The sequence below is a fragment of the Cheilinus undulatus genome, linkage group 7 (assembly GCF_018320785.1).
Source record: "Cheilinus undulatus linkage group 7, ASM1832078v1, whole genome shotgun sequence".
Classification (NCBI taxonomy): Eukaryota; Metazoa; Chordata; class Actinopteri; order Labriformes; family Labridae; genus Cheilinus; species Cheilinus undulatus.
Window position 1 is genome coordinate 30793493 of NC_054871.1, and position 16317 is coordinate 30809809.

Here is a 16317-nt window from a genome sequence, read left to right on the forward strand (position 1 = left end):
CGGACCTCCCTGCAGATCTGCACCTTGCAGCAAACCTGTCTCTGAGCTCTGCAGGCAGTTCCTTTGACCTCATGGTTTGGTCTTTGCTCTGATATGCAATGTAAGCTGTTAGGTCTTCTATAGAGAGGTATGTGCTTTACCAAATCATGTCCAGTCAATTTATTTTAAGTAACACAAGTGGACTCCAATTAAGGTGGAGAAACATCTTAGCAAACATCAAGAGAAATGGGGGAAACATGAGTGAAATTTTAAGTGGCGTTGCAAAGGGTCTGAATACTTGTGGCATTGTGATATTTCAGCTTTTTAATACATTTGCAAAGATTCTGTAAATTCTGTTTACACTTTGTCATGATGGGGTACTGAGTGTAGATTAATGAGAATAAACATATATTTTTTTCCACTGTAGCTTTAGGATGAAACAAAACAATGAAAAAGTGAAAGGGGTCTAAATACTTTCTGAATGCACTGTATACTTCTTTCTGCATTGGTTTTGGCATAAACTCAGTTGGTGTAGCAGACTGAACATTATCAGCAAATATTAAATTCGCTGTTCATTTTGATCACAAAAATAAAGCTGTGATACGGTGTATTTGGATGTATTTTTGAGGTGTAATGGGAAAAAAAGTAAACGTCTCTTTAAACACTCTTCATTGTTACAATTAAAGATTGACATCACATGAAAAACAAACTCCTTATGACAAAATAAAATGCTACAATGCATATTGAATATCATGCATATGCAACAGGAAAAAGAACCATGGGTACAGGGGACTTAGTATATTATAAACCAGTACACAGTCATAAAATGATGGCATTAAGCACCACAGTTATCGTATGGAAAAAAAAGTCTGTCTCTTCATAGGAAATTTGATAATGGACATTTCAAGTTCAGCAAAAAAAATCACTCATACAAGTTTATGTGGTCACGTTCTTTGCTCTGAGCGTTTTGAAGCTGCTGATTTCTCACGGGGCTCAGATTACATCACCATGTAAACTCCTTTGTCCATGTGGTTTTGTTTAATTGCATATCTTCTCCGTCATCTCTTTCTGTCGGAAAAGAAAACAAAGGTCATGTTTAACACAAAAATATGTATGAGGGCAGGAATGTTTGCTCTGCAAGCCACACTTTCAGTTTACAGATCAATGTCACTGTGCAAACAAGACAGAAGCCTGAGGTACTTCAGATTTGACAGTAAAATATAAAGGTCTATTTATATTTATTTTTAATATCATGATGACATAAACATGTCATCCCTGTTTTAATATGTGGGGGGAAATGCTCTCTGTGGTTACATAATGATAATGAATGACGCCTTTTATTGGCACTGTGAGCACCAATCTCCATTTTATGATATGTGATGGAAGTGTTACTGTTGGAAAAAGCAAACTTCATTATATAAGTGCACCATTTTAACAACTTTTCATTGGCATCATTGCTTCTCTAATGTGAACTTATAAGAGAAAATGAATGCTGATTTGCTAAAAAATAAAATACTATCTGGCCTGCATGGTTTACAAGGTCAGAGATGGCAGGATGTCTGCCAACAGTAATAAGAGCAACATAGACAACTCTTCCAGTACAAAACATCCATGTGATCCTGTTGTCTGCTTTCTTCCCTCATACTCAAACATTGGACGATCACTCTACTGTCTCACCAGTGGCTCCAGTTCTGAGTGGTCAATGAGGTTGAACTCTGAGATGAAGTAGTAGTAGTGTTTGTAGCAGGTATTGATGTGTGCTTCAGCCCCCATGCTGCAGATGCTGTCAAAGTGATGGATGTAAACATGCACAAACACCCTAAAGAGGCGGCTCAGGATCTTCTTGCATACTTGCTGGAAATTCTTGGGGAAAGGTACGCCTGGTGTGAAGAAAGAGAGGAGGGTTACAGACATTCACAGTTGGAAGTTATGGAAGAAATGTTAAGCGGTAATTGAGGCCTCTAAAAGGGGAAAAGCTACACTAGACATTTTTGGCCTCTAATGATAAAGGCCCTCATCTTTTTTTCTGTCCTTATATTTATTTCTGCAAACTTTGAGGTAAAAAAAGAGGATAAACTGCAGGCTACCAAATGAAAAAAAACCTTTGTAACTCTAAATGTTCATGCTTAAACCTGCAGGTTGTGGATTTTCATACTCAGAAAAAAACTCTACTAGGCTACTCATTGGTTTAAACAGAATGGCAGTTAGGATCTAGTATTTATCTCTGAGCAAACTCCTGGATTATGCATAAAATTATTTATTCCTAATGAATGTTGATTATCAGATCTGGAGCTCAGACAAAATAGCACCACAATCATCCCATCCAATCACTTCTAAATGTCAGCCCCATTCTTTAATTAACCCCTGCTTGAACTTAATCATCCCATGTGACATGTTAATGAGAGGCTGTTACACAGCATAAACTCAGGAATCCATCATGCATTAGGTCACACGCTCAGTAACGGCTATTTGTTGACACACACCTACTCTGGTGGGGAAGATGTCCTCATCATTGATGAGAGACTCTATCCAATCCATCAGTAGGTTCATGTATTTGATTGCTGGCAGCTTGGTGGGCTTTTTGTAGTCTTCTCCGTCCTGCCACCTGTACTCGTACCTCAGCCCCCCTGACATGATGGGACATGAGCGCTCCGAGCAGAACTCGCTTATTGTGCCATATATCAAGTTGATCCTGTTAAAGAAATCCACCACATGAACAGCAATCCAGTCATTGAGGTTCTCTCCCTCTGGCAGCTGAACCACCTTCCTCAGGTCCAGGCCGGACTTGAGCGAGGCCTGCGCCTTTTTGTATAGTTCAAAGCGCTGGGTACCCGGTTCGAAGCGTTTCCTCGGCCTGAATGTTTTGTCTTTGCTAAACACTTGTCCAAGACACAGCGCCATTGACTCCGTGGTTTCCCCTCGGATAAGGGGAGGATAAACCTCTCCAGAATCTTAACTGGTTTGAGACTGATAAAGTGTGGCCTTCCTGAGAGATGGTTTTAACTCAGAGCTCTGGTCACAGGGGTCAGCGTCTGTCATGTAAAGATTGTAGGCTGCTCTTGTGTTCAGATGGAGCAATGTCTCTGGAGAAAAACAAGAGAAGTCAGAGGTTTATTCCTCTATAGTTAATCCAAAGCTTTAAACCAGAGTGACCAAAATAACATACAACAGACAAATCTGAAGGTAAAACCAAACATATCACTGCCAAATACTTGAAAGAGTCCCTTGCACACAAAACACATCAATGCCAAACATTTCTACACATCATGAAAAGTCCTCTTGTAGGCCAAAGCAAACACTGCACAGAGACTTTACCTCCCTACTGGGTTAGATCTTTCCACTTGTGCCAATATTGTCCCTGCTGCTTTGAGATCCAAAACTACCTTATTTAGGAAAGAGTGCAGGAATGTTGTTCAAACATATACAGATACTTTGGTTGAAATTCACTTAAAGTCAAAGAAGAATTACTTATCAATAAATTGACTTGAGTAGAAGGAAAGAGTAATTCAGATAAAGTTCATTCAAAATACTGAACAGTTTATCTTAAGTGAAATATGATTCTTCCACCATATGAAGGCGAAAACAACAAGAAAGTATGAATCTCCAACCAGATTTTTTTAATTAGAGACACCCTTTTACAATAAAGTAAAATGCAGAGGTTAATGTTTGCATTAAAATGTGAAGTCATTCTCTCACGCTGTACTGTCATAAGTCAAACAACCCTCCAGGTTCACACAGTTGACAGAAATGTCTAGTCCCTGTTTTCCTCCTATTATTTACTCAGTAACAGAAGCTGTGTAAAACAGTAAAGTGCAGTTCTTATGTGATAATTTACTTTTTAGTCATTTACTAACTACTCAAAAAAGCATAAGTACACTAAAAAGCTTCTCAATACAGTGTGTGAGTTAAAACGTTATTGGCTACTCCTGATCTTCAGTGTCAAACAGTGATTTAAAAAATGTTTTCAGGCTCCTAGAGTTCATTATAACTCAGAAAGGAGTAGTGTGCTTTTACTCATTAAAGATCAAGAAATTTGAGAAAATACTGAGCAGGGGTGGAAAGTAACAAATTATGTTTACTCAAATTACTGTAATTGTACTTTTTTGGGCACATTTTGAAATCAGTACTTTTACTTAAGTAAGTTTTAACCAGAGTAGCTGCAGTTTACTTGAGTACAATAATCATGTACTTTTTCCACCTCTGTTGACTACACAGTAGCACATAGAGAGAATGATCCACATCACATCCCAGGACACTGATGTTTTAACTCTATTCTAAGTGAAATGGTCTTCATTGTTGGAGTTATTTAACAACGCTGATCTACTCAGTGTTAGTTCAACTCTGTAAAGAGTAAACTGATCTAACCTCTGCTCCCTGCCATTTAAAATCTGGTGGGATGTGTAGGTGGAGTTCCCCATCATGCTCTTGGTTAGATAGTTGAGATGTTTTTGGATATTGCCTCTTATACAGCAATACCTGCTGCAGAGATTGTTGTTGTTTGTGATGCGAGATACTTTGTGAAGTTATCAACTGAGTTAGAGTTGTCACCTGAGACTTTCGGTGCTCCTGAAAGAAGACGTGCTTCTTCTTCGTCAGAATGCATTGCCTTGCAGAGAAGACCAACCTTGCCACAGATTTTCAAGAATTACTGCAGCTCTGTCATGTTGTAAAATATTAAACACTTTCAAAAGTGCAGTTAAACTTTTTTAAAGTATTCAATTTAACTCTGTATGAGTTTAATCAACACTGTAATTTTTCGGTGCATTTTACTTTATTATAGAGGTTTGACTTACTTGAACAACCCTGATGGAGATATATTACATTGTTCTTCTTTCCAGTAAGGAAAAAAAAAGATTTTATCATACAACTCCTTGGTAGCTACTCAGTACTTGAAGTAAACTTTAAATTAACTATCTATACTTTTACTTGCAATAGTTGTGTACTTTTCCCACCAATTTGCCCAGACATGACATTATGATTATCATCCAGACCTATAGATATTACCCACAAAAAGAAACCAAAGCTTGTACAGGTGCTGATGGAAAGAAAGAAAGAAAGAAAGAAAGAAAGAAAGAAAGAAAGAAAGAAAGAAACAAAGAAACAAAGAAACAAAGAAAGAGATTATGTCATGAAAACAAAAGTCTAAAATTGGTTTTCAAGTACTAAGCATGACAAGTGGTAAAAACATCCAGCTGACGTTGAGCTCCTCCTCTGAAAATGAGTCATGGAAATAAATTATCTGTTGACAACTTACCATCCAGTAGATAATATTGTCATGGATCAGAAGTCTGACCTCAATTAACAGTTAAATAACCATTTAGTCATAATAAATGTTAGCATTCCAGTTTAAAACTGAAAAGGCTGAAGTTTGATCAAAATAAAAGCTTGGTTGTGAAATGTGATAATGTGTTCTATTTGTAAACCTGATCCGGCTGTGTTTCCTCCATATTAACAGGAGACAGTTGCAGATTCTGCTTCCACAGATATGACACTGCAGTCACATTTAAGTGACTGTGGTTGCAACATGATACTATATCCGCATTTGTGTCCCTTTTTTGACTGCCGGTCGCTACACTTCCTGTGGTTGTTTCTCTGCAGCTCAAATAAGCAGAAGTTTTTGATTGTACATTATCATTCGTTCTCAAATTATAGACCAAACACTGATAATAGTGTCTGTTTATCAAGTTTTGTTCACTGTACAGCTCAACAGAAACTCACTTCTTGAACATATTTGAGCATAATTTTGCTTGGTTTGTTGACCATAATTAATAAGAGGAATCTGTGGTGATTTAAAATCATGTGATATGTGAGAAGAAGAGTACTTTCTTTTTCCATTTGCTTTCATAGTCAGACTGACCTCAGCTCCAAACTCACCACTGGGGTACCGTGAATACGTGGTCATGAGACAGCTCTGAAAGTGTCCCAAAACAAAAGGGCTTCTGAGGGAAGATTCAGCGACAGTGTTACGCTCCGTACTAGGCTAAGGGACACAGTTTTAGATAAACATTCAACATAGACACTCCTAGTTACCAAACACAGAGCTTGTCTGTACAAAAAGTGACAGAGTGTGGGACACAGTGGCTTTAATTTGCATCACTTTACGTCTCCCTGCATGCCTTAACCTCAGAGGGAAGCATGTTGGATCACGCACGTTGGCATATTTTCATGGTTGTTATGGAATTTGCTTCTAACTCTCCATGCTGACAAAAGTGAAAGAGGAATGGACGTGGATATGGGGAAAAAGAACAGCCAAAAAACAGAAACAAAATAAGGAATCTGAGTGACGTGAAAAGAAAACTGAGAGGAATCAGAATGAAAAGCTGGATTTAAGGAGACTGTACCTGGCTGAAATCTTACAGCGCTCAGTCTGGTATGTGCTGGAAAGTTGGGGGAAGTTCAGTGAGGATTCATTTGCAGGACGCCTTCCCTTTAAACTCCTCATAGAGAGCTCCAGCTGCTCTTCGGCTCCTCTGGATTCTGTCCTTCTTTTCAGGCCGCTTTCAGACCGAGAGACTCCTCCAGCTCCACTCTACAGCACACACAACAGTAAAGAGAGAAAAAGTTGTTTGGCTTTTCTTCCTGTGGATGATGTCACATCCTGACTTTGTCTACTGTGCTGCCTGAATGTGGGTGTGTGTATGGAGAACCTATAAACTGGAAGAGTAGAAGGACTGCAAAAGGCCTTTCCAAACCCCCACATCGTCCTCCCTCTTATCCCTTTTCCCCCTCAAAGAGCAGCCAGCCCACTTGTCCCAGCAAAGCCCAGCCCTCTGGTAAAGGTCCTGAGAAAACCACCCCTCTTCTTAAGCCACATATGGAACAGAGGGAGCAGCATGATCCCACAAATATTTCTGGATGTTTGGCAGCCAGTGCCCGTCTTTTTTATGTCTGCTCAATAACATATCATTTAAATTCTTGACCTTTTTAAAGTAATTGTTATTGAACCCAAAGCCTATCCTTAAATAGACAAAGTGCAGCTAAAGTATGTAACAAAAATAAAACATTCACTCCCAAATGATAACCAAACAAGGTATGTTTGAGTGAAACAGTCTATTTCCTGATGCCTTTGGGGCTGAGTGTTTTATGATAGCTGCCCTGACTGTTCCCTTTGTCTTGAAGGTGAATGGGTGTCACAAAAATGAAGAGGTTGTCTGTGTAATGTCAGTCAACCTGTAAGGAGATGTCTAGACTCTTTGTTATGTCACTGCCTCTAGTATGGGAGTGATGCAACTGTAGGACAGGGAATGACTTACAGTTTAATTTAGTAAATACATGCAAACCGATGTTAAACTACTACTACGCTTTCCTGCAGTAAAATCACACTTGATTTGAACAGTGAAGCTGTATACATACATATCAGTATATATCTAAGCCTTAGCATCGGAATCTACAACAATTAAACTATAGCCATGATAACCGAAGTTAAATATTGTTCTTCATTTTCAGGCTTCTCCTGAGAATTCTTGTCAAACTACATTTATTTAAGAAGAAAGCGAAAGAAGCGAAAAGAAACTGTATATTATTTTTTCTCTGATCTTTGCCATAAGGTTCCAAACCAAACCCCATCACTAACTCACTATTTTTTTTTTACCATTTATGGGAATAAAAATGTCAAGTGAGCAATAGATTTGTCGTTGGTTTTTTAAATCTATAAAGATCTGACATGTGTTTGGTGGACTTATCTGTCTTAAATGCATTATAGTGAAATATTTACATGCAACTAATTTTTATTTGGAGATGGTAATTTTTTTCATTTTCATGATATTTTCAGGCAAAGTGTGTGCACACATTGGCATACTTAGTAGATGCCCACTGTTACTGGCAAATATTAGCCTATGAAGTAAATTACCAGTATTGGCAGATACAGATTATTCTTATCTGCTGTATGTATTGGCAGGCCTGCCCACAGAGCTGACTTTGCCTCTAAAAAATCCAGTATAGGTCCTCTCCAGTTGTGATATATTATTAATATCAATGCATGTGCGTTGGATCAGTAGCATTGGTGTTAGCATCCTGGCTAACAGTTACTTAGTTTTGGAGCTGAAAAGTGTGCAAAGCTATTATTGGGTCCTGATGTTTTAATTATTTTTTGTGCTACTTTTTTACCCCCTTGACATCACTGTTTTTGCCTAGTTGTTTCCATATAAACCCATTTTTGCCACATATAACCAATTTTTGCTACTTTCTAACCACTTTTCACTACTTAAGCCACCCCTTTTTGCATCTTTAAACTTACTTTTGCCTCTCTTTTGCTCCTTCTTACTACTTATTTCTGCAAATTTTACAATTTTTAACCCATTTTGCCTTTATTTTCCAATTATTTACTTATTTTTCCCTTAAAGTTATTTCGGTTCCTCTTCTTTAATATCTGGCATCCTGACGTATGTGCACATCATGGCTTAGATGAAGTCTGACGTTACTTTCCAAATGGTTTAGTTCAATGTACCCATCCACACTGTTAACATTTACAAAAAAGGTAATTCTGTTTAAAGAAAATGGGTTTTTGAAAAAGTTATATTGTGCTTCAGCATAAATAAATAAATTCATTTTTTGTTGCTTTGAAAGGAGTGGTTATTATTCATGTTAGAGATATAATATGTTCATAACAGAGTAACTTTATAATATACCATGATTTTCCTGACCTCTGTGGGCCCCTCATAGGCATCCTTGAACATCTTCAGAATGTAAAAATAAGTTGGTGGAGTTTTAGGCAGGACCTAATCTTGAAGATGGATCTAAGTTATGAACTTGTTGGTTTGAAATACAGCTTTGTTGTTTTGAGCTTTTGTCAGGATTGCCTTAATAAACCGCTTTGCAAACCTGTAGTTTAATTATGAGAATACATTTGAAATTAATATATAAACTAAATAAAAAAGAACCACATTCAGCGTTCTAGAGAGATCACTGTCTGTAGGTTGATACAGCGCTGTTTGCAGCTTTAAAAAAGGCACATGACGCTTGGTTTGACTTTCACTATAAAGTACCTATAATTCAGAGAAATTACTTTTCAGTGCTGAATGTCTTTACTTAAAAAAAGATTACAATACATCTGTTATTTAATGTAATGTTTCAGACACAATTAAAGTAACTGGGCAACTCTAAGGGCAGGGACACTCTTGTTGTTATTTCCTATAAAAAATAAAATATGTTGGGGTCAATACATGTTTAAATCTAATACTGTCTATCCCTAGTATTTATTACATGCATAATACTAATGGTGATGTGATTAAGGTCAATGGTTAGTGGATACCTTTTCTAAATCACATTTATCAAATGCTTTATTTTCCCTTTCAGCACACTACAACATCTCCCTGAAGCCACAGTGATGTAAAATATAGACAACCACTTCTCCTTTGAATGTCTCATTTCAATTAAAAAAGCCTTACAGACAGCTCAGTGGACAAGTCAAAAGTCATCTGCACCTTGTGTTATTAAACAGCTCATTTTTTTATAGTTCCCTTATTCTATATCAATCCATGCCAAGTTCTTTTTTTCATTGTCAAGTAATGTCTTTGTTCTACCAGAACTCCCTTTTTTCAGGTGGAATTTCAAAACGCAAACAAAGGAGATTAGTTGCTTGGCTATAGATGTTCTGGGATTTACTTGCGATTAAGAAAAAATATATCATCATTATTATGATTTTAAAAATGTAACAGTCTTTTTATGAATAAATTTTAAATGACCAGAGATTTCTGTGTATCATCATCATCATCATCATCATTTTCAAAGATCATTTTTTGGGGCTCTCTGTGCTTTTATTTCAGAGACAGAACTGTGGATGGAGTAAGAAATGGGAAGGAGAGAATGGGGAATGGCATACAGAAAAGCACCCAGACTCAAACTCTGCTGTTGCTTTGAAGACTATACACATGGTATGCTTGACCTTACCATTCAGCTAATTGGCACCCTGTTTTCATATTAATTTTATACTCGAACAAACTTCATTATGGGAAAAGAAAATATAAACTCAGCTGCCTGCAGTGATTCAAAATGTCCACTAGAGGTCACACTGACTGTTATTATTAAAGCTGTTTTATCATACTTTATATTTTCAGCATTATCATTAAGATATCAGCTGGGGAAGTAGGTTTACTGTTTTTCTCAGAACACTAGGAGAATTTCCTCTTTAAAATCAAAAGCAAAGCTTCATGTTTCTTAGTCACTGGAATTATGAGACAACACAAACAAAATGTTGCCACTTGAGGTCTATGTTACAGTGTAAATACTGATTAAATATTGTTAAGACTAAACAAATTCACCAAAGAGGTTTCTTACTAAATCATTTAAGGGGAGAGCTTCCATAGGGTACCAGGATAACTACGACGGTGAGCTAACTTAAAGCACTCTGTCAGCAGGATTCTTCCTGATTTAGTTGTCCATTCACAACCCCACTCAGGTTTTTCAACAGAATCGACTCACACATTGTCAAACAATGGGTGAATCACTGTTTGACAGATTAGCCCTGCTGCTGCCCTCTGCTCTAGTTTTGCTCTCACTGTTAATGTCATCACCAGGAAATGTGGCACAAGAGGAAGTGGAACCAGTCGGGCCTTTTGTCACCTTCATCGTCACCCAGTGTAGTACTCTGTCATTACTCACCTAAACCATGTGGCCTGTCGCTTGGAGCCCTTAAACCGGAAGGACAAATTCTTCAGAACAAACTCATGAACCTGTTGGTTTGGGGAAAGTGGTTAGTATGACTTCATTTTAAACATTTAATGTTATGCTAAAATTCGTTTTCATTTAGGAAAAAATTTCAATAAATAAAGGTAACTGTGTATTTTATTAGGGCTGACAAATAATTTCAATTGTGATTGAAATTGACAATTCATAATAATCAATCTAACTCTTTGCTGCATTTTTAATTCCACTATTTTGCTTTTGTGCTGTCTTAAACTAGGGGTAGTTGGCTTTCTGTTTGGATACGGACCTGTTTTTACTTCAAAGAAAATAAGACCTTTGGGCAGATTGAGGATTATGATTTGGACTTGACCATGGCTAAAGAAACTTCTTATGGACTGAAAAGGAAACAAGGGAACAGCACAAAATGAAATGTTTGATATTACAAGGATTAGATTATTTTTGACTAGTTCACTGAATAGTCTGTGAGTTTTTATTAAAGTGAAATGAGACGGTAAGGAGCAGTAGTGCATTTATGCACATCACTGTGGCTGCATGGAGATGTTGCACGAATTACTGGCCTTAACTATTCATAATAATATATTAATGCTGACAGCACTGATTTTTATATTCGAACATGATCAAATGTCTACAGAGTATGTACCATAAAAATTTAGCCTTTGTCTGATTTTACCTTTAATAAAATACTTAAATGTCTTACACCTGCACGGAAACTTGTCACAGATTCTTGACAGTGTGAGAGGAGGTTCATCCTCCATGACTCAAAAGTTCCCCTGTGGGCCTCAGGTAAAGGTAACCGAAAGAGAGAGCACTTAGAGGGAGCAGGTGGACTCTTTACCTCCTTACATATAGATCCTTTATGATCACACCGGCAGGTCAGATGTCTCACACATTGCTGCAGGCAAAATACACATCATCCTCCCTCTCTCTCTTCTTTGTGTTGTCTCTCTTTATGGGTGGGGGTCACCAATCAGCATCTGGATCTACAACTAGACAAGCTCAATGTTATAACACTCATTTCATAAGCTACAGGTGTTACTTTAAGATACCCTTATCAGATCTTTTTTGTTATGTTTGAAACGTGTTAAACACGCAGCCACATAGCTGGGCAGAGGTATGGTTTATATAGCGCAGTAAAAACATCTTCTATTCTGGTGATGATGGTAGAGTTTGACATAGCTATGAGCAAGCAGATAATTTATCTCAAACAGAAATCAGAACTGTCATTTTAATGATTTGCAGAATTAATATAGCAGAACGATAACAGTTTTTTTGTCAGTGATACCGCTTTTAAACTATGCATGCCTGTTGGTTGTGAAGCGCTTTGGGCTGCTGCTATGAATGAATGATGCTATGACTAATGTTGAGATATGAAGATATCAAGTATTCAGGCAAAATATTTTGTTCATATTATCTACTGTCTTTCTTTATACTTACAAAAACATCATTTGAGGCTATGTTGTATCACTTTCACAAGAAAGACTAGAGCATACCAGAGTCTAGTCCAAACCATACGAGGTAGCCACATAATCTACATTAGTCTGAGTGAGCATCAGGTGTCAGTTTTTACGGATTGAGCTACCCTGTCTGATTTAAATGTTTTGATACAAAGCATGCCCCCATGATTACGTCCATACTAGGCGACCAAGTGTGAAGAGGTGACTCCACCTTTTCCCAGTTGCAGAGAAGGGCTGGGTCACAACAGCAGAAAGATTTAAGCGGAGAGGAAGAGGAAGCAGGGCGACAACTTCATACACGAGTTCAGCGACGTTATCAGCCTGCTTTCAACGGCCACCTCAGGTTAGTTTGTCTGTTTGTTAGACAGTTTAATCATACACTGACTTAAATGTTAACTCAGAAGCTTTATTACCGTTCAGGTGGGGAAGCTGTGAGGGGCTCGCGCGCGTATCCATTTACGCGCCTTCATATTAACTTCAGGTGGCGTGATTGGCTGTTTGCCTTTTCAACTTTAGCATCTCTTACGCAGTTTTAAAACCGATTTTATTTGTTTGTTTGTGTTGTTTTAATACGTTTGTTGTCTTTTTTTCTTCGTCAGTAAGTCATCTGTCACCCTCATCCTCGTATCCGGTGTAGAGCTCAAATGTGTATTTGGTGAAAACGTGTTTGTGGATTCCGATTTGCATACTTATTACCCCAGTTGTTAGTGCATTGATGCTATCGCCCCCTCGACACGCTCCTCTAATGATGATCCTGTGCTGCGGACAGAGAGCTCACTGACAGGTAGTTGACTTGTGGCTGATTATAGCAGATTTTACACATTTTAGAGACACAGAGGTACTAAGGTTAACTCATAAATATATAGAGTTTTGCCTACATGATTTAGGTGGGCTGTGAATCAGAACAGGGCGCGTTAAATTTCGACAACGTTGATCAAAAGTGAAGCTAAAGTATTTGCCAATGAGTTTTGCGAAAATAAAGCAAAGTTATCAATGGGAATGCCTTAAATAAAGTTTGCTGACATATGCAGAGAAGCTGCAGCTAGATATGCCATAGCAGATAATGACTGAGTTAATTTCAATTTTTTAGTGCTGATTTTGAATACCAAACACATTATAAACAATATTTTGTTTTTCTTGCTATTTACTTCTCCAGTTGTTACTTGCCTCCATTACTGTATGTAACAGCATTAGTCCCATTAATGTCATGTCTTAATCACCATAGTAGAGAGCAGAAACTAGAATTGTAGGGTTTTACTAAGGGTTCACTGATATTTGTCAGTCCTGATACTGATTATTAGAAGTGCATTAAACCATTATTTGGACTCGATATGCATTTGTTATGACAATCCCAATGTACTTATGTGGCCAAACTAAAACTGCATGTGAGAAATTTAGGAAAGTAAGCAATTTAGGTCTTGCTCTGTCAACATGAGCGGAACTGCAGAGAAGCTGCAGGAAAACAGGAAGTGATGCTATACACTAGCATGTCAGTGCCACCCAGGCCTCTGTATTGATTGGCTGGTAGATGTGTGACATCATTCCTGCCAGAAAGTACTGTGGGCAGGCAATTTGGTGAGACTGTAGAGATTAAAAACAAAACAAGAGGAGACTCATCTTGCAGTAGAGCCAAAGAAGCACATTTTTGAATTAATATATTTTGGCCTATTATTGGTAAATTAAATGCTGATATAGATAATCTGACATCAATAATCAGCCAGGCTAATAATCGGTCTACCCCTAGTTTTTACTGACATTGTTACATGATGGCTAATTATGATTCAGATAACATGGAAATGCGTTTTGTGCTCTAGTTTACTTTATGTCACATCAGTAACTGTACAAAGAAGTGATGATGCCGCACCCTCTTCCTAGCAGCCCTCATTTATGCTTTCCTATCACATGATAGCCGTGCATGGAGCATCAAGGTCCATTTACTCTGTGTGGACATGTAAACATTTACCGTTACTAACGACTACAGGACTGAGACAAAGAGCTTCAAGGCCAGCTGCCCAGATGTATTGCTGATAGAGATGCAAACACTGCGGCAGCATTGTAACGATAACGCTCCTACATTTTTAACAACTTTCTTTTTATTTAAGGCTGTAGCAGATATTCTGAAAGCACAAGGCCAAACCAGTGGAAACATCATGGACTCAAACTGTTGCAGACTGAGGTTTGGGTGTTTATGCCTCAGCTGTACTCACAGTCACCACAGTCCTCTTGTGTTAGTCACTGGGCAGATAGAGTCAAGTTATTTGCTTTAGTATTGGAGTATCTAAGTCACACTTTTCCCTTACTTCATTCTCCCAGGCAGAATGTTGTTCACATGTAGGGGGTTCCCTGTCAAAACGGCATGTAACATCTTAGTGCACTGAAACACAAAGAGCAATTCACCCTGTGAGGACTCGTCTTAGATCCTGAGTTTTTACTAGGATTTTATCAGCATTCCCCAGGGTGTTCAAATAAGGTTTCAAACATTTCAGCTTGCTCTACTCAGCCTCTGGCAAACTGTAAAACCGTCACTATTGACTTTAGATTTCACTGTTAGTTCTGAAACCATATTAGTTTTGTATAGTTGGGCCAGTTTATCAATAATGTCTGTGTGTTTACATGTACCTCAGACAGCTCTGATTATATTTTGTAGGCTAATGCACTGGAATCACCCACAAAGACTGCGGCAGATTTAAGTGACACCAACAAGTATGCAGACTTAACACTCCAAATGCTGTAAGGAGTTACTGTTTAAACAGTTTCAGGTGCATACACAGTTTGAACTTTCCAGCTTTCTTTGACCAGATTACTCGCTCACTGATCTTTGAGGACACTGTTTGAATATTTTGCCTTCAACAGTAATGTTTTTCTTTCAATGGGTGGAGAAGCTGCTATACCTGATAATCTGCATTTCATTGGTGTAAAAGTAGTAAATGACAATTCAGGGGATCAGTTAGGGATACTGTTAACTATTACAATTTTTGTTTGTCAGTTTAATTTTTATGAAGTACAAATGTTGTCCAGTTAAACTTTAAAACCATTCTTCATCCCAAATGAAAGACTTTTGGTTGACAGGAAAGTGAGTCAAGAAAAGGAAATGAGAAATTTTAACTGACTTTCTCTTGTTAAAAGCAGAAGTTGGGATGACATTGATTTGGGTGTGACCAGAGAGTCAACATGGTTTACTTCACATGATCCAGTGCTGTAGTAGATTTTTTGCATGGGCTTTGGTGCAATTTCTACTCTTTAAATGTACTTTTTAGTGGCTCTAATAGAAATGTTTAGTTATAACTGTTGGGTAGATATTAACTAGTGTAGTTTGGCGCCACTCAAAATTGAACTCCGTTGCAATAACATCATTCAAGAATAAGTGTTTAAGTGGGTTTTTGTTTTGTTTTGTTTGTTTTTTCCAGCCAGTGTATACTTTAATGTTGTTCTTCTTTTACTGATATGATCACTATTCGTTTATTTTAACCAAAATGTCTGGAGCGGTGGCTTCATATTAAGGCAGTTAGTCATGACTGTTTGGTGGCGTAATGAGATTTGCAAGTTTAGCTTGTTATTATTTCCCATTCCACAGGAAAACATGCATGATGTACAGATTTAACTTCTGTTTGACATCTTTGAAGATATGAAACAATTTCTTGAACAATACGGTCAATTATCAGTTGATTTGTTCTTTTGATTGAGTGCTGTATCAGCTTTTTAGAATTTAGACCAAAGGTCATGATTACAAACGAGTTATTAAAAATGTTTCCATGATTAAAAACGTAGGAACCTTTGGTGCAACCAGCTTTTGTTTCGTAACTACTTGCATCTTATCGGAAGATTTCCACTGTAACATTTAGTCATTTTTGACAGTTATGAAATGCATAAAGTTTACTTAAATTGTGAAGTGGAAGTTCCTGTCATAGTAGCATCTCAGGCATTCCTGACAGGCATGGAGTGTGTCATTCCAGTCATGGTTAAGTCTTACATAATCTGAGACCTGTCTGTCAGGTCTGTTTTACACTTACCCTATTTATCAAGTCTGAGGTTGTTTTGCTGATGAGTTTAAGCATGTTCTCGCATGAGGTACACAGAGACACACCCTGGAGTGTGCAAGAAACAAAACTATCTGTGAGAGCATTTGATCTGTTAACAGATGAGTAAACCCTTTGAGGGACTGTTGGCTGCTAGTGAGTCTATGAGGTGAAAAAACATTACAACTGGACTAGGTACCTTCGCACAAATTAACCAATTAATT

General features: G+C 37.7%; 2 protein-coding genes across 6 annotated transcripts in view; one reads left to right on the forward strand and one right to left on the reverse strand.

The window, feature by feature from the left end:
* Window positions 1-12857, reverse strand: mob3c (MOB kinase activator 3C). 2 transcript variants are annotated; one of them, XM_041791494.1, is made up of 7 exons: window positions 12491-12857; window positions 11459-11609; window positions 10579-10649; window positions 6321-6508; window positions 2463-3062; window positions 1657-1859; window positions 1-1047 (listed from the first exon to the last, which is right to left on the reverse strand). In XM_041791494.1, the coding sequence occupies exons 5-7, from the start codon at window positions 2878-2880 to the stop codon at window positions 1018-1020; spliced, it is 651 nt and encodes a 216-aa protein (XP_041647428.1). In that variant the 5' UTR covers window positions 2881-3062; window positions 6321-6508; window positions 10579-10649; window positions 11459-11609; window positions 12491-12857; the 3' UTR covers window positions 1-1017. The 2 variants fall into 2 exon arrangements, with proteins under 2 accessions (XP_041647428.1, XP_041647429.1); XM_041791495.1 differs by lacking the exons at window positions 10579-10649; window positions 11459-11609; window positions 12491-12857 and adding an exon at window positions 6627-6685.
* elovl1b (ELOVL fatty acid elongase 1b) overlaps window positions 12285-16317 on the forward strand; it is a 21644-nt gene continuing 17611 nt past the window's right edge. For 3 of the 4 annotated variants that reach the window (XM_041791492.1, XM_041791491.1, XM_041791490.1), the window contains exon 1: window positions 12291-12420. The gene's annotated coding sequence lies outside the window, so the exon portion shown is untranslated. Of the gene's footprint in view, window positions 12421-16317 lie in introns of all 4 variants that reach the window. The other variant, XM_041791493.1, reaches the window with a different exon arrangement.

Coding starts and splice junctions, on each gene's coding strand:
- mob3c (XM_041791494.1), bottom strand. CDS start 2,880: ATGGCGCTGTGTCTTGGACAAGTGTTTAGCAAAGACAAAACATTCAGG. Junction 1,860..2,462: donor CATCTTCCCCACCAGAGTAG/GTGTGTGTCAAC, acceptor TCTTCACACCAG/GCGTACCTTTCCCCAAGAAT. Junction 1,048..1,656: donor ACTCAGAACTGGAGCCACTG/GTGAGACAGTAG, acceptor CTTTTCCGACAG/AAAGAGATGACGGAGAAGAT.